The 25,417-nt window shown below is 41.3% G+C and overlaps 1 protein-coding gene across 4 annotated transcripts in view; it reads left to right on the forward strand.

Moving 5' to 3' along the window:
- The window catches only part of MAPKBP1 (mitogen-activated protein kinase binding protein 1), a 529,170-nt gene that overhangs the window by 76,582 nt on the left and 427,171 nt on the right, over window positions 1-25,417 (forward strand). For 2 of the 4 annotated variants that reach the window (XM_030239799.2, XM_050975225.1), the window contains exons 21-31: window positions 6,429-6,577; window positions 7,278-7,327; window positions 7,869-8,105; window positions 9,061-9,230; window positions 10,823-10,968; window positions 11,387-11,557; window positions 12,449-12,527; window positions 14,067-14,377; window positions 15,212-16,123; window positions 19,334-19,419; window positions 20,432-25,392. In XM_030239799.2, coding sequence (XP_030095659.2) covers window positions 6,429-6,577; window positions 7,278-7,327; window positions 7,869-8,105; window positions 9,061-9,230; window positions 10,823-10,968; window positions 11,387-11,557; window positions 12,449-12,527; window positions 14,067-14,377; window positions 15,212-16,123; window positions 19,334-19,419; window positions 20,432-20,725 — 2,605 coding nt within the window. In that variant the 3' untranslated portion in view covers window positions 20,726-25,392. Of the gene's footprint in view, window positions 1-6,428; window positions 6,578-7,277; window positions 7,328-7,868; window positions 8,106-9,060; window positions 9,231-10,822; window positions 10,969-11,386; window positions 11,558-12,448; window positions 12,528-14,066; window positions 14,378-15,211; window positions 16,124-19,333; window positions 19,422-20,431; window positions 25,393-25,417 lie in introns of those variants that run through there. The other 2 variants (XM_050975227.1, XM_050975226.1) reach the window with 2 other exon arrangements.

The raw sequence follows: 25,417 nt of genomic DNA on the forward strand, positions 1-25,417 counted from the left end.
AACAGGTGGCTGGCTGTGTAGGGTGGAATGTGAAAGTGTGGCACTGGGATTCAACTGTAAGGCTTTTGCTGTCTTCACTGAGAGTGTTCTTCAAAAAATTCTCTTATTCAACTTTTGAATTTGGTTTTGTACCCCCCTTCTTTGGATATAGAAACCAGACTGGGATCTTCCAGACAGGCTTAGTGTGCTTCACTGATGGCAATATGTATGCAATGCCTCTTGTGTCTTAATTTAGTTTAATGGTGTGGTCAGAAACTTTATTAAGCAGTTCACCTAGGAATACTGAGGATGTTACACAGAATTCCAGCAGGGAAGCTGTGATCCTTCATGAGTAAAGTTCTTTAGATATAAGCTGAATGCAACTTAAAGGCTGTTTTCTGTGGTGTCAGTACTGAAGTATACCTGTGAGCTCTATGAGTTGTCTATGTTGATCATAATTCTAAAAGAGTCCTTACAATTTTGCTGTTTCTTTGTTAACTATTTTCTGGAGGCTGTGAAAAAACTCAGCTAAAATAATTATAATATGAATAATAAATAAAAAATAATTTAAATGAGAAGAGCTCTTGCTAGCTGAATAATATTACTATTTTTTGCTAGGTAAACAACATATCTAAAAACAAACTACTGCAGCCTACAAGTGGAATAGATCTAAATTTATCTAGTGACCTTTCTTTTAAAAGTGGTGCTTCTGTTTTTAAGCAGAACAAGAGTGACAGGGTATTTTTGATTATTAGTCTAATGTGTTTGGTTTCTCTGTAGTTTGTAAGTAACTGAGTTGGACTGTAAGTAATGCAGGGGAGAATCCTGACCAACCTGTTATGAGATCACAGTGGGGGGAAAAAAGGGTAAATGCAGATTTTTTTTTTCCTGTGTCCCAAATGACTACACATGGAGTTCTGGATATAAAAGTACCAAAGCATTGAAGGAATTACCACACTGGGTTTTGAGTGTCACGAGGACTTTCCCACTCCCTTTGGGAGCAAGCAATGTTGTAACAAGTCTGTCTACATAGTTTTGTTTTGGAAAGTCTTGATCTGCTCATTCCTGAAGCGAGTCTTGTCTGGTAAGTGTTTTTGGTAACGATACTGGGAAAACTCAGGAAGCCTTTTTTCTAGCCTAAGTTCTGGATCTGTCAAGCAATGTGCTTTTTATAGCAGTCTCTCTATTATTCCAGCAGCTGCAGCCTTACCCTACCAAGGCTCAGCCTGTGACAGATAATCCCAGTCCTGTTCCCCGTGAGGTGATACTTGTTTCCATCACAGACGCTCGCTGAAGGGCGGTGCTAGTGCCACGCCAAGCCCAGAACTTTAGTAAACTTGTTTGGTAGCCTCTTTGCAAGCCTGCAATCTACTTGTCAGCTTTGAAAGCTTGTTTTCAGTTTTGATCATCCGCTGTGGTCACTGGAGATCAGTTTTGATCATCCGCTGTGGTCACTGGAGCAAAGATATAATTCCCAGAGCATTTTGGATTGGTACTGACAATGGAAGAAGAGCCTAGTGGACCAGCATTATTGAGGTGGGAGAAGAAAAATTAATGAACTTGAGTGAAATTTGTTTTCTAGGTGCTCTGTACCTGCTCTGATTGTTTCCAAAGCCTGTCTGTATAGGTTGCAGTAGAGAGTTGAGTTGCAACTTGTGGTGTAAAATGGTTGTCTCAAAAGACTGGCAGTAGTATGGGAAAGCTCCCTGCCTTGTGATAAGTCTTTTGTTCTACTAGATCTTCTTTAGAACAGTATTGCTAGAATTTGGTGGGGGATGTAATACATTCTGCTAGTATCATGATATGGGTGTATTACAGGATGAATAATCAAAATAATGCTGGGGTAACAAAATTGATCTGAGGAGACAATGGGGAGATAAGATTTCCAATTCAGGATAGTCTGTCCAGTTGCAACTGTCAGGGCAGGAATTAACCCAGGTGAGTAACATCAGCAGTGTAAACACACAGAAGATGCCTTTTTGGGTCAAACCAGTGCTCCACAAAGCCCAGTATTCTGCTTGTGACCCTGGCAAATGGAAGATGCTATTTAGTGAGACACTCTGTGAGCCTTGCTGTATGAACCTTGTGGTCCATTTGCCTCAAGCTCCATTGTTACATTAGGGATGTTAGGAGGTACATTTCTACCTTTTTCCTTTGCTATGTGGACATGGACCAATTGTCCACTGAGTTTGTATAAATTCTTTTTGAGCTTCATAATATTGTCTGCCTCTGCAGCCTCCTTTGGTGACAAGTTCCTGGAGTTCACTGCTCTCTGTGGAAAGAAGGACTTTTCTTGTCTCTGTTAAAGCACATTCCTACTAGTTTTCATGAAAGTCCTTTGCTTCTGTATATTGTGAGCTCTGATGGTCTTTTGTTCTGCAGTCAGCTATTGGCAGTGCCCATGGTTTTGTAAACCTTTTTCATAACTTCTCTTTATCCAACCTGTTCTCTAAAGAGTCCCTCCAGAGCATTTTCTGTCCCTCCAAAAATTTTTAGAGACTAAAGTTTCTTGTCTGAATGATTTCTCTGACTCACCTTTATGGGACATTGTATTACCTTGGAATTGCTCTGACCTGTAAAACCCACAGTTCTCCATAGTGTGCCTGGGAGCCTTTGAGTTCTACCTCTGGTTATGGTAATTGCAGATAGGTCTTTTTTCCTGAACATGAGCAGCTTTGATAGTCTGGAATAATAGATCTTGTACTCAGTCAATATTGTTGGTACTTTTTGGTTTTAAGGCTTTTATATTTTCAGTGATGGAATCATGTAAACGTCATTTAGTAGGGTTTTGGTTTTGATACAAGTATGCGTTTATAGTTTAGAAAAGCTTGTCTCAAGTTTTAAGCTGATTTTACAGTGGAATGTTTGCAGTGCTTATAGTCATGTTTTAAAAATCACTTTATCTGTGGCTTTCCTTGACTCTTTAGTATAATAGCAGGAGAAAAAAAATTTATCCAAGTTGAATTGTCTAAAAGTTATATATGTACAGTGAAGAAGTACTGTGTGCTGTCAGATATATTTGGAAAGAAGAGCTCCTTATCAAATTCTCAGTGGGCCTTGTCCAGTCCAGGAAAGCTGTGTTCTTTCCAGGGCTTAGAATGGGGCAGGCTTTTGATGCCTTATCAGAAATGGTGCCTCAGTCTGTGATGAACTGGTGCAATTATTACACTAGGGAAACTCTGAAGTCAGTGCACTGTGATCTTTCTGTGGGGAAAAGCAGAATAACTTTCCTTTTAAAATACTTCAGCATTTGAGGGGGAAGCAGGAGGATATAATCTGCTGGTGATACCTACCACACAGGATGTTACAGTTTCATAAATACATCCCTAAAGCTGAGGGTTTAAGTAGCACAAGATCTGAGTGGGAATGCTGATGACATACCTCTTTAAATGGATTGTTGCCATTCTTGTCTGCTTTGTTTTGTTTTGAGAAAGGAAAACAGGGTTGGGTTCAGGTCATACAAAAGCATACAGAGTACCTATTATCAGATGTCTGAATACTAGAACTCCATAATGACATGTGGCACTTCTAAGTCTATACCACGTCCTGAAGACTTTCTAATTTAAAGTCCTTCCCTTCCATTCAGCCTGTACTGTCTGACCCTTCAAAAGCTGGGAGCTGAAGAGCAACTGGCACTGCTGACCTGTATAGAACAACATCCAGGTTGTGGTGAGCTGGGAGTTTTTCTCTTCTCCCAAGCAACTAGCAATAGAGCAAGGGAAAATGACCTCCAGTTGTGCCAAGGAAAGTTCATGTTGGATGTTAGGAAAAGTTTCTTCACTGAAAGAGTGGTTAAGCACTGGAACAGGGTCCCAAGGGAAAATTGTTGAGTCACCACCCCTGGAAGTGTTAAAAAATGAATACATGATATGGTTTAGTTGGGCATGGTGATATTAAGTCAAATATTGGACTTGATGATCTTGGAGGTATTTTCCAACCTTAATGATTCTATGATACTAGAATGGGATAGTTCCTCAGCAAAGAGGATGAACAATTACAATTGAAACACTTGCTCTGAGTCACATGGATCTTGAGAACTGGACATGTCTGTACATGCTATTCTGGAATAGCTACTCTGAAACACTCATTCTGGTATAATGATGCTTTGGGGTTTGGCTCTTGGGAGGAATTCAGCAAACTCAAGAAGTCTCACTCCTTAATTTTCAAAATGCTCTCATGTTGTGCTTATTTGGAAGCAGCTTCTGTGCTTGAAAACTCGCTGTACATTACACTGACTCCTATCAAAGCATGAAAAGGAACTGAGGAAGAGTATTGAGGAGATGTGTGCAACAGGGGGCTTAGGAGAAAATCCACAGTACATGGGGGAAGGCAGGGAAAGAAAGAGAAATAATGAAGTCTGAATAGAAGGGTTGACTTGGGCAAGAACAACAGTTAAAACACTCAAGACCTTGTGAACCTAGTTTTCATTTCAGGAGTATCTCTGTTTCAAGTCAGGGACCCAGGATCATTTTGAAAATATCATTAATTCATCTGTCTCCCTTCAAGTTACAGAACTGAGTTTGAAAAGCATACTTGAGTTGTAAAAAGAAGGATGTGGAAGAGGGGCATGAATTTTTGCTGGGATAATACAAGATGACATGTTTATATCAAATATGTTACTACAGAACTTATCACTTTCTGTGAAGTATGAAAAAACCCATCTGACTTCCAAATATGTTTTGCATTCTCTTACTCTGCTATTTTAAGGACACTGGAACATACTTTTCCCCCCTCCCCTCACCAATTTTTTCAGTCACCATCTGATGGACAGGGGCCATCTTTCTATTTGTAACGTAAAACACATGGATGGCAATCCTCCCTTCTCCATTTAAACCAATGCCAGTACACCAATGCCAGTTTGGCAAACCCATAATCTTGCATTGCCATATCACCTCATCATTGTGAGGTATTCAACCAGCTAGATGTTTAAAGGTCTAATAATCCAACCTTTCTGTCTCAATGAACTCCTCAAACAACCATGATGAACACAAGCAGAAGGATGCTATCAAAGTTACCGATACAAAGTTAATATTGCCTACCATGAATAAATGTAATTAATATATATCATAGGATGAAACATGGCATAACCTCAAGCGTACTGTGGTGCTTGAGCTTTGTCAGGATTCCCCTGCCTAGACACAAGAACCTGAGAGTGACAAGGTGAGCATTCAAGGAGATAGTAGAAAAGTTGAAGAGACTGACAAACTCAAATGTCAAAAGTACATGTGGATGACCAAAATGAAACTTTTTCACTTGAGAACTCTGCAGGCTGCAGTCAGTTTCACTTTTCTTTTTGCCAGAGCATTTCAAAGCTCATCTGAAATGGTTGAGTACTTATTACTCCTAATGAAATGGAAATTGATGTTCTGCCATTACACAGGAAGAGAAAAGATTAAAATACCTTAACTGCTTCTTACCATGTTTCAATACTGCCTGTGATCTGTCAGCTGCAGGAGAAGTTGATCCCTCACCAGACTGCTCTGTATTTGGTGGATGAGCTATTTTTATTTCATGAATAATGCTTGACACTCAACACTCACCAGTGATATCCTATAAATGTCACTTATGATGAGTTTGGCACTCTAGCTCAAGGCCATGGAGTAGGGGCTACTCAGATGTATTTGTTGGGGATTCTTCTTTCTTAAATTATTGTCCAAAAGTTTATTTGTTCATTTGATTCTGTGGACTAAAAGAGTGAACAGAGGAAAGGGAGGAGGAGAAGAAAGAGGGAGAGTGAAATTTGGTGTTATTGAGTGTCCTTGATTGGTGGTGGCAATTCTGTGCTGGGAGTGTCTCTGAGGTGTGTATGGCAAAACTTTTCTTGATCTACTTAAACCGAAGATCTGCACAAGATACGTTTTACATGATCCTTGTGCTTTAAAGTTAAAATAGTCAGTATGGTGCTCTTACAGTGTGTGGGCTGTGCCTTCAGGGTCTGCCTGGGGGAATCCTTGTGAACCTGTCTCTTATGGGATAATTTGCCATAAATCCAATTACTTTCAAAGAGACTATCTCTGACATTTTTTGATGTGTAAATCAGTTCCAGAGAAGAAATGCTTAAGGGTGAGAAAAATATTTGCCTTTCAAATATAATATACCATCTTGACCTTATCAATTGGCAGTCTGAAATGGAAGGCCCAGTTTAATTCCATTTGACTTTTTCACACTTGTTTACTTCTGATTTCCGTCAACCTTCCACGTGTTTGAGAACATTGTTGTGGCAGGGTCTGTCCACAGAACATTGTTGTGGCAGGATCTGCAAATCTTTGTGCAGGGTTTAGCTTGCCCTGTTTCTCAGAGGTGGGCTGTGCTAGAGCAAGGGCTGTTTGAGAGAGTTGAGGCAGCCTCCTGAATAAGGATGGAGATAAGGTGGAGAACTGGTGTAAGGATTGAAATGGTGGGCAGTTCATGCATAAACCATAATACTCCTTCTAATTCCTGCCTTCCAGGCATGAGTCCATTTCTGCCCTGTCCTCTGTGCCTGCACTCTCATCAGACAGCGATAAGGACGGAGAAGATGAAGGCAATGATGAAGATGAGTTACGAGGGCTGCAGTCTTTCCATATTCAGTCCAACTGCAACAATGAGAGAGACTCAGGTATAAATGGGAGAGGGACATGAGCAGAGCTGGAGGAAAATGGCATAGATGTGAAGGGAGGACAAGATGAGAGACACTGGCTTAGGGATAACAAGGTATGGGCAGAGAGGCCAAAGCAGAAGCATAGGGATAGATACCAATGGGTAATGTGGAGCTGCCCATTCCTGCATCTGAAGAGGGGTGTATTTCAGAGTTCTCTGTCTAGAAATGCAGTTGTCAAATTGGCAAGTTTCTTGCTAGTTCCAACTGGCTAAAGAAATTTTGAATTAGTTTCATGGGCTGGGGTCTACAAGCTATTAAAATGCTGCAGAAACCAAAAGAGATCAAGATATCTCCTCAAAAGAGAGAATTTTAGAGATGTCTGATAAAACTTAGAGTAAAGATTGCTGTTATTAATTTGATGTATTTTTACCACAGATGGTACTGTGTATTGGAACAGATTTTTTTTCCCAAGCATTTGGGAGGACACTGCACTGTTGCAAGTGTTCTGCAGTGATTCAATGGATATCTTACATAAAACTGTGTGTCTCCATTAAAATTTTGATACAATGATTTGGGTAGTCAGTGGTAAAGCATGTATTGACAGTGGTTCAAAAGGTGTAGGAATACTGCCTTTCTTGAAAGATGAAGTAAGAGGTAGTTCAAAAGCTGGACTGTTGGCCAGGATGTCAACTAGGTGCATGTCTCTTTACCTTTGCAGATCCAGACCTTACCCTCTCAAGAAGCCTTTCCCATTGGGAAATGAGGAGGGTGAGTTATTAAACCTTCAGATTGTATTTCTTGTTACAAGGAAACTGAAGGAGAAATCCCCGGAGAGATTAAAATCTTCATTTGCACGTGTGGGAAAGGTGCAGCTGTGGTGGGAAACCATTGAGAAGCCTCTCTCTGAAGAATGATTTAGGGATGGTAAAATAGAGCCTAGTTTAAGAGACTAGGGTGTTTGGAGTCTAGAGCTGCACTTGGGATTTTTACATCAGTCTTTTTCCATCAGATGTTACGCTTTTGTCTTTTCATTTTTGATCTGAATCTCATGTGGTGCTGAAGCTGTTCATATGCTTGGATCTGAGCAAGACATTTAACTGTACATTTGTGCAAGAAGCAGCAACAAAAGTATCATTTTTACTTGATGCTTTATAATTAAAGGTGCCTTTCAGGCTGTCTCCTAGACAGTTTTGAGGCTTTTATTGAGATGGACACAATTATATTCTTCTGTGTTTCTTGTGTTTTTTCTCCTATTTTTCCATCAGCCAAACTCAGTCTCTAAGGCAGTCTGTGTTTTAATTTCCTTCAGGCCAAAGAGATAGCAGCCATCCAGCGCTCAGAGGCACCAATGAGCAAGATGCCCAGGCAGCGTAGTCGCTGGTCGCAGCCGAGCAGCAGCATAGAGATGACTGTGAAATCCATGCTTGACCTACGCCAGCTGGAGTCCTTCTCTGTTTCCCGTTCTCCAAGTCGAGACTCGCTGTCTCAAAACAGCAATGGGGATGACAGAGAAGAGCACACTGACCTTCCTGTGCACATCAACAAAGTAAGGGCAGTACTGCTCTGAGGAGGGGAACCCACTCTGAGTGCATCTGCTCTTCATCTAGTTGTTATTACCTACATTTACTACTACCTGAGGCCATTCTTTTTATCTTTAAAGGTCTTCTAAATGACTTTTGAGGAACTTTATTAGATAGCTTTATTGTAATTAATACTCCTGCAATGTGTGATTCTGCTGTCTTATCACAGAGATCATATGGGGTCAAGGTTTCTCTTCAATGGCAGGAAGACTTCATGTTTGCTTTTAGCTCTTTGAATATTTATGTCAAAAACAAGCTGAGAAGTTGAGCTTGGAGATACTGGTGTGTAAAAACTTGGTAATCTGTTAGCTCACTCTGCTGGGATGCAGTTTCTTGACTCCTGTAACCACTGGGATGCAGCTCACATGAAGCCCTTAATGCTGGCCGTGCTAGATGAGTAAATTCTGTTTGATCTTTCTATTGATGGGTCACAGCAAGTAATATGTGCTCATCCTCAGAAAGCTAGTGCCTATTTTCCAGTAGCAGTCTGTCCAGTGCTTAGCTTCATTAGAAGTTTTCCCTCCCCTATAACTGTGTGACTGAGAAGAGGATTCAGATTGTTGTGTGCAGTAATTCAGTTTTTGAGCTGAAATGGCCCAGTTTTGTGAATTGTCCAATCAGTCTATAGAAGGTAATGGAAGAACCTGCTGCCACATGGCTTATATTCCTGATGTGTGATCAAAGAGTTCTTACCAAAGAACTTTAGGGAATTGCAAACAGGAAACAAACCTGGAAAGTACAACAGTAGTCTGACAAGTTTAGTAAATAAGGACCAGAAAAGACAAAGATTGCTGTGTTTTATGATCTCAGATTGCTGAACATATTCTGTGCTATAATGCAATTTCTACCCCTGCACAGCACTTGCTGATGTAAGGTAAAACACTGGTAATATCTAGTTTTTTCTCTTTTTAATTAAACCAGGTTGGCAGCGCGGTACCTCCACAAGATAACGGGTCTTGTGCACGACCCCAAGTGATTCGGCTTGTGTCTTGTGAAGAGGGGATTTTCTCTCAGGAACTGGAGCCTTCTGAGAGTGAGGAATGTGTAATCTACCCTGACCAAGATGAAATCCATCCCACAGACTCTAGCAGGTTAAAAATAAGCTCTCTGCTGTGCATGGCTCAGATGTTTCTGTTCTGGTTTTCTTGCAGCTTGTGTGGTAACTTTGATGATTTGACTTACTGCCTAATTGATGTCAGGCATGTTTAGTTGGGAGTTTTATGTCAGATGGATGCTAGAGGAATATGAAACTATGAAGCTAAGAAGGCACCATTAAAATAATTTTTCTCTGAAGGAACTGCATATTAACAGTCTCCTCCAATTCTTTTTTTGTTGAGTAAACAACTTGAGAGTAGCCTCTTTGCTTTCTCCCTTATCAGGGTTGAAAATAGCAAGGAAAAACTTGGAAGCTGGAAAACTCACTGACAGTGACACATACGTGGCAGTGAAATGCCTACCCAGGAGAAATTTTATGGAAATTGGGCAAGAATTTAGCAAACGTAGTGTGTGATTATTCTTCTATGGGAAATAGAATGAATTGCTCAATACAGATGGAATTGAAAAGGACACTGGAGACAGTGGAGACCTTTTTTATTCCTCTGCTGTTTCTTCTGTTATAATTTTACATAATTTAATTTTTCTGTGCTCCCTTTTATTTTTCTTCCCTGAAATTTGTTCTTCCCTTCCCCTCTTAACCTGATGCTAGTAGCTGTTTAATTTCCTTTGTTTTCTGTCATGTTACAGAGAGCAGGACTGATAGCTTTAGACAGACTTTCAAGCAAGAGTGTATGCCAAGATTTTGCAGTTGAGGCCGCTAGGTTTCACCTAGCTTATTTTTCATTTTTAATTTTGTGATGATAACCTTTGGACAGAGTAGACCCATGTGCTGCTCCATCATGTAAGAAAGGGAGACCCTCCTGTGATGTTGGATGCAGACTGGACACATGGAAATGTTTGCAGTGTATGGAAGCTGCCAGGGGTAGCTGCCATTCAGTTCTGTTGATTGACTTCTGCATCCTACCTTGCCTTGGACTACATTTGAAACCAAAGTATTTCAGAAGTGAAAAATGGAAGTCCTTAGGCATCAGGCCAAAGAATAGTGCTGGTGAAATTTGACAAAATGAGACCCATGAAATCACAACAGAAATCAGTAACCCCGTCATACAAGATTGTATTTTTGTGTGGTGTTCTTCAGTAAATTAGTCTTTCTCAAAGCCAGAATCTTGTATATTTTGCATCACAGAATTTGCCCAAAGAAGCAGGTCATGAACATGGGAAAAAAAGTGTATTAGAGTTTAAATCTATGGCAAACTGGAGTTTCTCTCCTGCAGGTGTAGGCCTGGTTTTAGTTTTTTTTTTCATCATGTAAACTTCCACATTTGTTCCTCACCTGTGCTGGAAATCAAGCCAGAGCAGAGTGCTGTTGGTGCCTGGTAATCATGGGAACTGAAAATGCCCAGAAAATCAGACAGTCCCCTTGGGACTTCCATGTCCAAGCTTAATGAAATGCAAAAAATTTACTGTATTATGATGAGAAAAATCAACTTCTTTTTCTCTTTAAAGCCTTACATTTGTAATAAAAGGTGTTACTAACACAGGTAAGGCCTTATTAAAGTTAAAATGTGCTTCTTTACATGTAAACAAATACCTCTTCCAGTGCTGTTACTTCCTGTCTCTCTTGTAGTGAGTTCCAGGTAAAAGCATTGCCCCATGGGAAGCTGTGTAGAGGTTATCACAGTAATGGATGCCCAGACAAACACAGTCCAGACAGTGCCTGCTCTGTAGATTACAGCAGCAGTCGTCTGTCCAGCCCAGACCAGCCGAATGAAGGTGAGATGTAAAGCCATTATAAATGTATTTATTTATACATGAGCTCTTAGTGAGCTGACCTGAGGTCCCACTCCTATTAGTCACACTGGTACTGCTGTACAGATTCAGGGGCGTTTGAACAGACACCTCAACGAAGCCACTGTAGAAGCAGGAGTTGGTGCATTTTCCTTCTTTCCTTGTGCACCTTTGGCTTTCTCTTACCTCCCTAGCCAAGGAGGCAGGTTTAGTACTGATTATGCCATAGGCTATGCCGTTTGTAAGATACGATAGATTAGAGAATTACTGCATGTAATGCTGACTGACTTTAGCATTCTAAGTTCAATTTAGCATCTTTGTTGTTTTGTTTGTTTTTTTTTAATCTGGCTAATGTTACTGTGATTTAGTTTTTACAGCACTGGGGTTTTTTGCCTTTTCCCAGATTCCGAAGGTACTGAGCCTCTAAGCGTAGATGGTGTTTCAGACCTGGAGGGAGAAGAAGGAGAGGAGGATGTGGGTACTAGCATGCCTGAGGGAGAAATTCCTCAGATACCTGATCAGGAAAAGTTCCTCAAGGAGCATTTTGGGACCCTGAGCAACACTGATGGAAAAGGTACATCTCTGTATTTTCAGTGGGAAGACTTTGTAAGGTCACTCCTGATTTTTTCTCCTGTATAAACCAAAACCGGCTACAAGTTCTGCTAGGCTTTCATGGATGTGTGTGTATGTGGGGAGAGGGGAAGAAATGGAAAACAGTCTAAGAGGCTTAAAGAGTTAAAACCTGTTAACTTCATCGGTCTCTGTGTTATTTTGTGTTGATGAGATTGGGCTCTGTGTCAGTTTGTGTTAGGTATTGTCCCTGGAATCCTAAAGAGCTGTTACGCTGCTCCCGGACGGGTTTTTCCTGTTGTGGAGGAAGGTATTGACGGCGCATTCAGCCCCGCATAGGTGACACGCAGTGGCCTCTAGTGGTGCATCAAGGCATAGCCAGTGTCACAAAAGAAAAGGCTCAAAAGCAGGGTGGAGAGAGAGAATAAGAGGAGACATCAGAGTGGCAAAGGAGCTGGTTTGTCTTTACCGACCAACTCCAGAACAAAGCATATCTTTTTAGAATTGATAATGGTTACAGGCAGAAATATCTATGTGAGTTTTTCGGGTTTTTTTTCCCTTTTATTTTTTTCCTTTTATTTTTTTTTTCTCTTTGATGGGTTTGTTTTCTGCTTCATGCCAGTGCCTCACAGTTCTATAGGCAGGACAGGACACAAAGGGAAGCAAAAAAGGAGGAGGCGTACCCTTAGGGAGAGTAGCAGCTTAAGGCAGAGTAATCTAAGTAGAACATTAAAGGCAAAGGAAATACAATTATTTCATTCTCTGTGGCTTTAGCTTAAAAAAATCCCCTTGGATATCAGGGAACACTTTGTAGTGTCTATGATAAGAAAATTTACAGAGAATGTTCTGTAAATAAACTGCTCATTTTTCTTTCTCCTCTAACCAAAATTTTTAGGTGGCTCATGTAGGAATCTGGAAAGAACCGAAACCCTCAGCATTTCCTCTCGCTTTCTTTCCCAGTCCCCGGCTCTCAGGTATGGCTTTGCTTATTTTGAGTGTTTCTGTCTGTGTATTTATACTAATATGAGTAGGTCTCACACTAGGTTCTTGGTGAAAATAGCTGAACAAACTTCTGGCCTTGGTGTGCCTAGGCACAGCTAAGTGTTAGCACAGCCCTTGGCAGGCTGTTTGCAGACTCTTGTGATTTGGTCAGGTTATCCTGGATCACTTTTGCTATTCTGTTTATTCTAATGTAACACTATTGTTTGTTCTTTTCCCTCTTTCAACAACGTGCTTAATTGTTTCATGATTAATGCCTTGGTTGGCTAAGTTGGAGGAATCACTAATAATCTAATTTACTCTTCACTGTTTATGCTCTGCTTATTCTTTTGCATTTCATTCAGCTTGGACAATGAAAGTAGATTTGTCAACTTTTCCTTTGTTTTACAGTCCTTTCTTACTCAGCTTTGTTTCTTGGTCCCATGCCTTCACAGGGTGTTCTGGTATCTCACAAAAAGCCTCACAGGGATATTATTCTTCCAAAATTCCCTAAAGCACTCCAAAAGGCCTCTGCAAGCCGTTTTCCTTGTTATTAAAAAAAAATAAATCTCAACAAATAAATTAAAAAAAAATGAAAATGTTTGGTGAATGCTTTTGTTGATTTGGGTTAATAAATTTTTAAAACAAACAAATACTCTTGTATTGCTCTAAAATGACAACCTAAAATCTTAGCTCAAAGGAATTTTATCATATAGAACTAAGCAGATTTGAATACATCTTTTAAGGTTCACCAGCTGTGTCCAGATTCAGCATGGTAGGGAAATTTGTTTGTTATTGCTGTATTCAGCTGCTGTTGCTGCTGTCAGGAATGCTTCTTAGTCTGATTCATGTATATTTGGGAAGAAAACCAATGGTAGCTATTGTGTAAGCTTCTGGAGAGTTGCAGTGAAGGAAGTCACTGGTGCTCTAAAGATGTAACAGGGGAGGTAGTTTTTGATTATGAAAACCTCTGGGCTTTGAATCTGTTCAGCTGTTTAAACATGTCAGCTTGGAAGTTGGCCTCCTTTCTGAAGTAAGCCCAACTGTGTTTGTCTGAAGTGGAGAGGAAGAGGAAATTAGGCTTTCCTCTTGGAAAGCTGCTAATTGAGCAGCTTTCCTAGTCATTATGCTTTCATAATGTTAGGAAAGCATATTTACTTCCTCTTAGAGTTATCTTAGAATTGAAAAGATTTAAATTTTAGTAAGGTGAGCTGAGAGAAAAGACCTGACCTGACTTTGCCCAGTCTTTCCTATGCCTGGAATTTTTCCTTCTCTTTTGTCTTCACTTTTTATGGTGTCCTCCCTGGAAACAGCAACCCAGTGCTATCTGTGATTGCAGTCTCTAGTCAAATGCCTGAAGACCAGAGCTTGCAGGGTTGAGTAGAATTAAGTGGTAACAGCTTAGGGCATTTTTGACTCAAAAAATCCAGACAGGGAGGAGTTCTTAATTCCAGAGAAACTTAATGCATGTTCCTTTCTATCCAGGGGAACACACTTACTTGTTTTAACTGGGATTTCTTTATTGCGTTCTTTAGACAATTGTCACTCTCTTCATCCAATCTGACACTGGTTTCAAAGCCCATCGAGCCACCAACCCAGAGCAGTCAGTTTACAGCAAACCTGTTGAAAAATGACAGCAGCCATCCTGGTGATGCTCCGGAGAACAGCCAGCTCCTGGAGAATGTAAATTCAAATCGAGCTACCTGTGTGCAGAAAAAGCGCAGATCAGCTTTGGAGCCCAGCAGAGTTGGGATGGCTCCTGGACGGGTTATTGCCTCCTTTCCAGAAGGCCCTGTGAATGCAGTCATGAGGAAGGCACAGTCAGTGCATGACCTCGTGCATGAGGGTAAGGACACACGTTGGAATGATGGTATGAAGCTGAGAATGAAATGGGGACTTCTCAGTGGAGGATTTAAATTAAGCTTGTCTTTCTGCATTCTGAGCTATGGGCTTTACATGTCTTCTAACTCCTAGCCTGTCAAGGGAAAATATTTTAAATATTAATTAAAATATAATTTAATATTTTAAACTTGTAATGCAGATGCTGCTCTTCTAACTATCAGTCTCTGATATTTGTTTGACATCTGTGGGAGAAGCACTCCCACAGATGGCAAGGGTGAAATGAACTATTTGCAAAAATATTCTCCCTTGCTGTGGGTGGCTGCTCCAAGCTAAGACTGAAGCTCCCCAGGGTGGGGAGGAGAGAAAGAGGGAAGAGACAGTAACAGAGAGCTTACTCTATCCATGCCTACTGTGTGAAATAACTCTATTTTTGAAACAAGTAACTCACTAACCATTAATAAGTTTGTTTAAAAAAACAAAAAAAACCCCCACATGATCACCACAACAGCACATATCAGTTTTTGCCTGGTTCTTATATCAGTTTTTGCCTGCTTCTTCTGGCCTCTCACTTAAGAGTCACAGTGGTCCAAGGTCTTCTGACCATAGATGTTAAGAACAAATTTCTGTCATGAGGAAAACAGCATTGTCTGAGCAGGATGAGGAATGGCAAAAAAAAAGAAAAAAAAAGCTGTTGAGACTTGGTGATACTGACCTGAACTAGTGGTTATGGTTGTACACATCTCACAGGGGCTGAGCTGAGCCATGTTAAATTCCAATTTAGGAATTCACTGCAGCCTCTTGTCTATTTTTGGTATGTTTATCTGTTTAATTTTCACAGATAAGGGTCCAGGAGTGATATCCTCTGCCAAGCAGCGTCCTCAGACTCTTTTGGTGGTTGAGAAGGATCCCAGACCTAACAATTGCAGGGTGTTATCAGCCAGTATGTTGAAGATGGATGGATCTGGTGCTCTGCTGGCCAAAGATGTCAGGGCTGCAAAACCAAAGTCCTACATGAACCCCACAACCAGCTTCCGGGCTAAGATGTCAAGGAGCATATCTGTAGGGGAAAATCTGTACCTTGGTTGCTCCACTGAAATGTTGACTGATGGGAGGACTAGTCCTCCAGTGACAGAGAAGACACAATTTAGTTCCACATCAGATGCTGAGAAGATTAAGCTGCCAGTGAAAGAAAATGTTCCAGTGAAACCTGCACTCCAGCCAGTTGTAAACTGCTCATCTCCCAAGTCCTTCCACAGCAAGTTGGCATCATCAAACCGAGCACATCTGATTCTTGACATTCCTAAGCCATTGCCTGATAGACCCACACTGGCCTCCTTCTCACCCACTACCAAAACAAAAACCCTGCTTGAGCCACAGTCTCCACAGTCACCTGCTGGGGCCTTTAAAAAGAAACCCTCTTTTCCTGAGGTCCGAACCTCCAAGAGGGAGATTCAAACTGCTGGGTTTCTGGTTCCTGGTAGAGAGGTCTCAACAGGGCTTGCTAAGGAGAGCCCAGTGGATTATCCAGTCTCAAGGACAGATTGCCAGGATGAGCCAGGGGTCGCTAGTCTAAAACTGAGGGAAGTGTCAGAGGGCCAGCACCCAAGGTCTCCTGAGAGCACACTGCCCAGGGGCAGGGAGAGGATCACCGGCATCGCCTGTGTGCTAGACAGCCAACCTGGACTTTGCCCACTAGACCCCATCAGGCCCAGGTCTCCTACAGCTCTAACTGCCTCGGCACAGGTCTCAGGTGTGCATGGATACCCATCTCTTATCTTCCCCCTTCTGTCTCCTGTCTTTGTGAACCGCCTCACGATCCCATCACATTTCTTTACGTCCAGCTTCTGGCCTGTCTCGTCCTGTCTGCACCTGTCTCGTTCCATAAACCATCCCCTCAATGGTGAGACACTTCTTCAATCTAACATCTTTTTCTCAGTCTTTAGTTTCCATTTCCTCTGGGTCTTATGTCTGACAGTCCTTCTTAGCTGGTTTTGTAGACCTCAGAATTGTTATGATTTTAGTGATTTAGCTGTACAATTACCTCTAGGGGCTCAAATCTCTTTGTGGTCAATACTGAAAGCTGGTATGCTGGGAATCCCCTGAAATATGTAGGTCACATCCCCCACCCTCCTCTTGGAGCATGTTTGGCCAGCAAATGAAGGTGCAGGCCAACATGTGCTAACAGAACCAAACAAGCACGGGTAATACTGACAGTGAAGTTATGCCAGGCAGCTCAAACTTTCCTTTGTTAATATGCAGGTGTGCATACAATTTTCCAGAAGGGTTTGCATACAATTTTCTCCCATGAGATAAAGCTCATGAAGCTACAGCTCCTTGCTGTGTAGCTACCTGTGAAATCAAGCAGGCCTTTGTGCTGTTATCACTCTGCTTTAAGGACATGTCTGCAAACTGAATATGTGCAGGGTTTGAACATAAAAAAATATGTGGTAATTTTTGGATTATCTCTAGTTTGGAGAAAAAGTTACAAGATGAAAAACTTTGACCTGCTGAAAACAGCTCTAAGACCTGTTACAGATCTCAGTTTAAGGTAATTCAATCAAATGAATACTAGCATATAAGTTCAAATTGAAGCAGAAATCTTGCCTTCCAAGGCAGGAAAACCTCCAGTGACAAAGTTTGTGGCACTGTTTAGTTCCACATCTTCTCCTGAGGTTTTTCTTTTTTTTTTGTGTCACAATCAGAAAGGAAGTTCACCTTTCTGAGTTGTGCATTAGAAAGCTGAATCTTAACCACTGCACTGGTAGCTTGTACCTTAAGAGGCTATACAGCTTTTATCCCTTTTGTTATGTTGTTCTTACTCATATCTGAGAAGGGATAGCTCTGTAATCCTGTGATTGATTACCTTCTGTGGTGCCAGGCTTTGCACCATTCATCGGCATGGTGCAACACAATATGGTTAAGCACAATATTTCTGCACCAAAACATTGCAGAGGGTTTACTCTGGTTTTGGTGCACTTTTATTTTTCTTTTTGCATTTCTAAAGGGATCAAACACACTAAGATTGAAGCGCTATTATGTAAAACAGGAAATGTGACGTTTTGTCTGAGGGACCTGCAGTTATACCTGTTGCTGCTCTGAAGAACAGTGAGTGCAACTGAAATTTTCAGACCCTCCCCCTACAGGGGTGAGGTTTCTTCTAGTACCATTTGCAGCCTGAAGCTGTGGAATCACATTCTTCAGCAGAATTGTAGTTGTCTGTGCTCTTTAGGCTGAGTTTTCTCTTCTAGATTTGCAAATCAGGCTACACAGCAAATGTTTTTTGGTCAGTTTGCAGAATTAACACAGGTAGCACAGAGAAAGAGCAAGGTTTTTTTCAGTATTGATTTTATTATTTGTAACAACTCCCAAGACATAGCACACCCTGACAGAATATTTAACAGCATCCTTTAGTGAGTTAGAATGATATAGCACTGTGGATCGCAATGTTTTTTTTTTTTTTCTCAGTAGACAGCTGTCAGCCTTAAGCTTTTTTCTGACTTGCACTGCTACTTTGGATTTCCTCTTAATTGTTCTGTCCTTCCATTTCCTTGTATAACAGCTGCAAATAAAGAGACTTCATTGTACTTACTAGAGCACTTTGACATCTACAGTTAAAATTCTGTAGATGTGCTTAATACTGTTGCTGTGTTTAATATTCTCTGCTAGTTTCTGAAGAGCTCTGCTCCACACACCTGAGAGGCAGAAAATGCCTGTTACTTAAGCATTTATATTAGGTTTTGTGATCTTTCTCCTGACTGGAGCCTCCCAGAGCTGGAGACCAGCATAAAAACAATGATCAGAGGAGAAATCCAGAAAAGAGAAATGAGAAGAAACAGCTGGGTTTCAAACATAAATAGGGAAGGAGGGGGCAGAAATCAAGAGTCTTGGATTGTATTGAAGCCCACTGTCCTCAGACTCCATGGGTGATTTAAGATCAAAGGATGCAGATGGAAGGATTTGTTCGTGCCCCTTTGTTCTTTGTAGATGTTTTTGTTTATGTATAAGTAGATGTTTTTCTAGCTGTATTTGTTTATGCATCATCTAGATGTATTAATAAAATTAGCTTAAGTCCTCTCCAGTCTGTTCAAAGATGGTGTTCTTAGAGTTGCAGAAATTACAGGGCTAATGTGACAAAATTTTGGGCTTGGGTAACTAAAGAAAGTTGAATATCCTTTGTCCAGGCCTTTGCAGATTGGAAACTTTTGTGCTTGTGCGTCTGTCTTTGTTCATGGTTTATGTCTAAATCATGAAAGTGTTTATTGTATAAAGATTGCAGGTCTTCAACTCATGTTTTGGAGATAATATCTGGTGGGGACAGGCAGAAGATGCTGTCCTTCAGTTGCTTGCTTTTATTTTTTAGTTTTGGATTATGGTCTATCAGCAGTGTATGTCATGGGTTGCTCAGCAATGCAATTCTGTTCTGAGTTTGCTTGTCACAGCTCCTCTGGAACTCAGTCCTCACTAGAGAACATTGCAATAATTCAGTATAATCCATCATCCTCTGTGCTTTTAATACACTGTGCAGAAGGATGTGTGAGGGGAAGCTTGTAGATTTCTAACTAGGTAGAAGCTAAATTAGAGGCTCTTTGGATCAGTCCCTCTTGCCACTGGAAGCCCTCATACAAACATGGCTTTAATTGTAATTGGAAATCATGTGGGTAATCTGTGACTGTGACTGTAACAAAAATGTGCAATCTGAGGAAAAACATTGCTGATTTTGGAGAGTCTAAAGACTGGAAAAATAGGGGTGTTTGAAGCAAGCAGCATGTCTAGTTAATATGAAGGAGAATGTGCCTATTTAATAATTTGCTCAATCCAGCCCTAAGTATTGAATGACAAGTTATGTGTACATGATATTTCAGATATACATTTAAAAACCTGTTTTCTTACCAGACTGTGAGGCTGTGGATAGTGGAGTGTCTGTGCTTTAACTTGTCCTTTCATATTTTCCTCCCTCCAGAGTCGGGCATCAGCATAGAGCAGTGTGAGCACGTGGTGTCCGAGCTCCAGGACAGCATGCGCAGAGCCCTTCACCTTTACCGCAGGGTGAGTGACCGAGTGACTTCGCACACGAACTCTGGTACAGTAGCTGGGCTTTACAGCCCACAGGCATCTTACACAGAGCGTAAGTGCTTGCTGCCTCAAGGTGTTCTCTTGACTGTGTGTTCAGTGACACTAGCTGTCTGCCTGTCCACTTGACTGCACCTTCAACTTGAACCAGGAGCTCCTGATTTCCAGCTCTTGGTTTTTCCAATGGTTTGCTATTGTACTCGGAGCAAATCAATTAAGTTTTCAGTCTCTTTAGCCTATCTGTAAACTGAAGATAACAGTATGGTCTTTTTCAAAGGGGTATTGGGGAATTAATGGTTATACAGTAGTTCAGGGATATGAAATATTACAGGAGCTTTGAGTTTTATTACCCCATCTGTTCTTTGTCTTTGATGCCTGGGAAAAAGATTAGCAAATGTGGGATACCATGGGAATCCAGCTGTGAGATGACATGCAGCTGGTCGCCTGTCCCTCTCACCTCCAGACCAGAGCTACATGCAGAGCAATATAAGAGCTCTTTGTTCCTTTTCTTAGCACTGATCTCTCTGGTCTCCTGCAGTGAGTGTGAGACTTTGATGGTGAGCATCTGCCACATGGTCCTCTGCAGCTTTGGCCACAGCACTTGCATTAGCTCTCTGACCATGCTCTGTTCCTGAGACCAGCTGCATTTGGCAGACAGGAGGGACAGGAGACTGTGGCCCTCTGCTGCAGCTGGGAAACATAGCTTAAGCCCACTATAAGGGGAACACTGCCCAAAAATGTGCTTCCCATCTCTGGGAACAGGACAGATCCTATTGGATAATGCCTCTGGGTTTTGTGCAGCTATGGAGTATTGGATACATGTCCTGCTATATGTCTAAATGGGCAGCCTCAAATGTTGAAGAAAAGTAGACTTAATTGGTCTGCGAGTCTTTATGGCTTTACTTCCCTAAAGGGCTAAAATTGCTTATTTGGTGTTCTACCTGAACCCCAATGTATTTCTTTTTTTCCCCCTCCTCTTTTTTTTCAGGTACTAAACGATATGGAATCTTCTACTGACAAAGATAAAATAGCAGGCCTCCTGACAGAAACATTCTCCTCCATGAAGAAAGAATTGGACTCTCTGAAGGATGCAGAAAAGCTTCCAAAAGACAAGGAGGCACTGGTGAAGCCACAAGACAACACTAGCCCACTGAATGAGGGATGTGGTGCCAATCTACCGAGTCCCAAGAGTTTGGGAGATGAGCAGACACTCGCTTTGTTGGAACAGTACTCGGAGCTATTGCTGCAAGCTGTGGAACGACGCATGGACAAAAAGCTCTAAGAGAGGTGGCTTTCAGGTGTTTGTGAATACACAGAAGTAATCACAAGAAGAGGACCACAGAGAGAGCTTCAGACCAATGCTACCATCAGCTGGTCTAGGGCTGGTGGGAATACCTTTATAAATTGATTTCCTCAGGCTCCAACAACTGACTTGTTCCAATTCTTAGCAATGTGCTGGCCACAGTTTTAATATTTGTTTCCCAATGGTCTTCAACTTCCTGTCTCTAAACAAAGTCTTGAAAGAGGAGTTTGGAGAAATTGCCTCAAAATTTCTTCATAGCCAGGAGGTCAGGATGTTTGACACCTAAAAATACAAAGAAAATCCAGTTTATCCAAGAAATTCTGAACTGCTGACTAAAAGCAAAGGTCAATGTGAAGCCAATCCCTTCCTCTCCAAGACTTCATAAGAATCAAAAATCAGACTTTTAATGGGTTTATTTATTAATTTATTTCTCTTGACTGTTGCTCTATGCCACGTTTGTGGCTGTTACCTTTGTCCTTTAAAAAAACTGTCAATCCCTTTGCCATATCCCAGCGAGAAACAATCTCTGTATTATAAATCCCCAACAGGGAGACAGGCTGGAGTGTCTGTGCAATTAATGAACTGTTCTCTGCTTAGATCTTTTCTTGCTGTTCTTGCTTTTCCTGCCTTGTTTTTGTTCCCTGCAGTAATCCTGCTGTTGTTATGACAACCCTGTCTGCTTTCCTATTGTGTCAAAATAGTCCCCACACTGTATCTTATCTGCATTCACCTCCAGGGAAAGGCTCTGTATCCCTTGGGCCAAGCTTTGGAGATTACTTTATGAATTCATCAGTGGTGTTTTTAATCTGGAATTTGAATACTTCAGAGTCGGTTTTCTGCAGACGTTTTAAAAATTTGATCTAGATACAATATAAAAGTTTATTTCAGCCAGCTTTCAAGATTAGGAATTGGATATTGACTTTGTTATGATTTATTTTTGGAGAAGTGACATGGAAAAGCTGGTTTCCATCTTGTACAGTGTCACTATGGGTTTGAGAGATCTTCAGTGTCATGGCTCATCTGTCTCATTTGTTCATTTCACTGTGATACGAAAATGTTTTCTCCTTGCCTTTACATGAAAACAGAACATTTACATCACAAGAAAGCTGGGATTCTTTTACCTTTTGTAAAGTTATTTCAAATCCCCTCACAAAATTATTTCCTAAGAACTTCAAATGAGATATTTTGTGGTGTGATGACCACCATTTCCCCCGCCTCTAGCCTCTTTGCTTTTAATGAATTTCTGGTCTGAGAAAAAGAATCTTCTCTTCTTGCATTTGTATGTGCAATATTCTTCTTGCCCTGTGGAGCTTCTCTAAACCCATGCTAACTTGTGTCTGTTGTGGCTTAAAATTGTCCAGTGATGTTTTTTAGGTCAATGATATAAGCTAAGAAAAACAATTTTAAACCAATGAAATTCTTCAGCACCTTCCCCCTTACTCCCACTCCTTTCAACAACAGGGGAAAATACACAAAGTGTTTTATTTCTTGCATCTCCAGTCTGTCTTGCTTTAATTTTAAGGCAGCACAGTGTAATCTGAGTTCATAAAACTAATGCAAGCAACAAGAATTTGATGGGAGAGAGACTGCTAGCATCTGTAGAAGTCAGTCAGACTGCATCACTTGGTTACAGAAGTTACAGGGTAGAAGCAGGTTTTTCCATTTTACTGTCGTGGCTGCCATTTCTCTGAAACCCTGTGGCACTTGGAAATGCGGTCTGTTGACTCCTCTTTCTGTAACTGCAGATCTGCAGTGCAGCCTTTTTTCTGCTGGTCTGGCCAGACTGGCATAGGACAACCTGTTTCTCCTGAGTAACTCTAGGGCTGAATAATCTGCAGTTCTGTCTCTCCCCTAACAGGTTTGCTGCCTGATCACTGCTGAGTGCTTCAGAACATGGCAGTATGGGAAACACTTTGAGAGCTTTCCAGCTCCTTCAGCCTGTAATTGAAATCTGCCTAATCATGTTTCAGGTGTCCTTGCTAACCTTTCCTTCCATGGGCTTGTACTGAAACTTTAAAGGGGTTATTTTCTAGTCCCGTCTCTGCACTGGATTCTGCTGAATTAGCTGATGTGCTCAGTCTCATGGGCAGCTTCTCTTGCACAGACAGGTTTTGCAAAGGAAGGCAAGTTGGAAACTAGAGAGGAAGTTTCTGGCAGTGAAAAGGTGAGCTGGAAATGCCATGAGTGGAATGTGTGATAACAGTGATGTTGGGTCTGTGATGGGACTTAGTGTGGGTCAAGCTTATTTTTGAGGTGACCAGTTCCTCCACTTTCAGACTGTGAACAAATGTCCTAGTATACAGGGAATTTCTTGCTGTACTGGGGCCACAAGACACTCAGGAAAAATAGAAGCTCCTTGAACCCAGGTATATTTTGGTACTGTTGATAATGGTTTGAGGGTCCTTTATATTACTTCCTTGTGCAATTTTATACCATTTTATTATTTAAACATTGAGGTAGTGACAAAAAGTTCAGAGATGATACAGAAAAGCCAAGTGGTGAGAATGAAATGACCATGAAAGTAAAGAGCAACAGCTAGCAAAGCTGGCATAGAGATATGAAACAAAGCTCCTTGAAAATAAGTTGTTTGAAGCAAATCTGATTTTTAAGCTGATCAGAGTGGGTTTTGTTTCCTGGAATGGATTTTACTTGGGGTCATGGCTTTATACAGGAAACCAGAGGTAAAATCTGATCAGAATGATGGCGAGAAAAGTGTTGGGCAAGTAGATCAGTTGGAGATTGGTTGTGTAGTTTAACATAAATTTAGAACAGTGTATGTAGGAGACTCAGGAAAACAGTAGAAGTAGAGATGGTCTTGGTCTGAAGAGCACCATTTGGCCAATACCTGTGAATGATACAATACTAAAAGGCTTCAGGAAAGTAGATATAGGACTTGGAGATGGTGATCTGTGACTGAAGGATGAATGGGAAGGAGTTCGTTTTTAAATATGTTCTATTGAGTCTCTTGCTTCTTCTCTTGCAAGTGCTTTCTAAGCAACTTTTTATTTTCTTAAATGGCAAAGTCCAGAGCTGCTTGTTCAAGGCTTTGATGTTTTGAATTGATTAGAAGCCCAGTAAAGGAGATGCTGCTGCCACAAGTTTGTTGCTGAGAGGGGTGAGGAGATAGTGTTTCTCTTTATAATTTAAGACTGATCTAACTAACTTCCTATTGCTGGCAGTAGGAAATATTCCTAAACCCTCTAGTTTACAGAACAAAAGGAGCATAAATGCATTGCATTTGCACCTTGTGAACATGTTTCACTGCAGGCTGTCCATTGGGCCAAGTAGAGAAATAATGAATGGTAACTGCTTGGGAAGTCAAGAGGCTTGTCAGAGGAGGTAATAAATTTGAGTCTATCCCTCTTAACAGTTTGTGATCCCTCTTACTGGTTTGTGTGGGTGTTAGCATAGGCACAGCAAGATACCTGTATTATGATAAGTTATTTGTTTGACATAAAGCCTGAAAAAATAATTTGGATCTACTTATCCTCTTTACAAATTTTCCTCTTTAAAATAATTTGGATCTACTTATCCTCTTTATAAATTTTCCCCTCTTCAACCCAACATTCTTGGTCAAAATGAGAAGTTTTAGGTTTCTTTTCCATCTTGCAAAAAAGAAACTGCTTTGTACTGCTTTGCCTGTGGAACCCCTCAGTTTATTTAAGGGCTCTCTTGAATTGGGACAGTAGGAAGGGCTGCAACCCGAACGGACAGCAAACTGTTGTATTTCCTGCTGCAAGCAGGTAACACCTTCGTCCTCCCCATCCCTCAGCAGCACTTAGGAGCTGTGTGTATGGGAGTCCACCTTTCTTCCACCTCCTCTCTCAGGTTGTCCTCTCCTTTCCATGCCACCTCCCAGGTGATGATTGGGGCATGGCCTTACAGCTGCCCTCTCCCCAGCCTCCCCGTTTTGCAGACTTTATGACTCAGAGGAATTGGGACGTTTCTTTCTGGGAGTAGAAACATACCAACGTAATTTTTTAAGAAGAACGAATATGTATATACTTATATATATTAAAAAAAAAATGCAGGTATTTAAACACCCTTGGTAAATTCATGCATGTATACAGCGTCTTCCCCCCAGCCCGTTGGATGTGTAGCATCCAGGACACTAAATGACAAAAACCTCATTGAAATGGTAGACAGGTGTTCTAGCAGCCCCCCGAGAGTGCAGGTGGTTCCTTCTCTGGGTAAGCCCGGCGTGTCCCATGTTTCAGATGGTGCGTGTGAAGGACACGGGGCGGCTGGGGCTGTGCTCGTGTCACACGGGGACCCGCGTTGGGAACAAGCCGTGCGCGTCCCTCCTGCGCCCGCGCTCCGGGCAGGCACCGCCTCACCCCTGGTCCCCCTCCTGCACTGCCCTTTTCCTTCACTCCTTTGAAACACAAACAAAAAACCCTGCCTGCTTTATTTATAAATGCGTGTTTTTATACTTTCGGCTTTAGGCAAAATAATACTTTGTCTTTTTTTTTAATTATTATTTGGGAAAATAATTAAAAATTCCTTTTGTTGGTTGTTTTTTTTTTCCTTTTTTTTTTTTTTTTTTTTTGCACTGTGAGGCTCCCCGGGAGCTGTTTTTAACTCTGTATCCATTTGTACTTCGTGTCTTAAACTGTTTCAATAAAAACGTGACCATTTGTTACCGAGCTGCGCGGCTCACTCGGGAACTGT

Source organism: Serinus canaria, chromosome 5, assembly GCF_022539315.1.
Source record: "Serinus canaria isolate serCan28SL12 chromosome 5, serCan2020, whole genome shotgun sequence".
NCBI lineage: Eukaryota > Metazoa > Chordata > Aves > Passeriformes > Fringillidae > Serinus > Serinus canaria.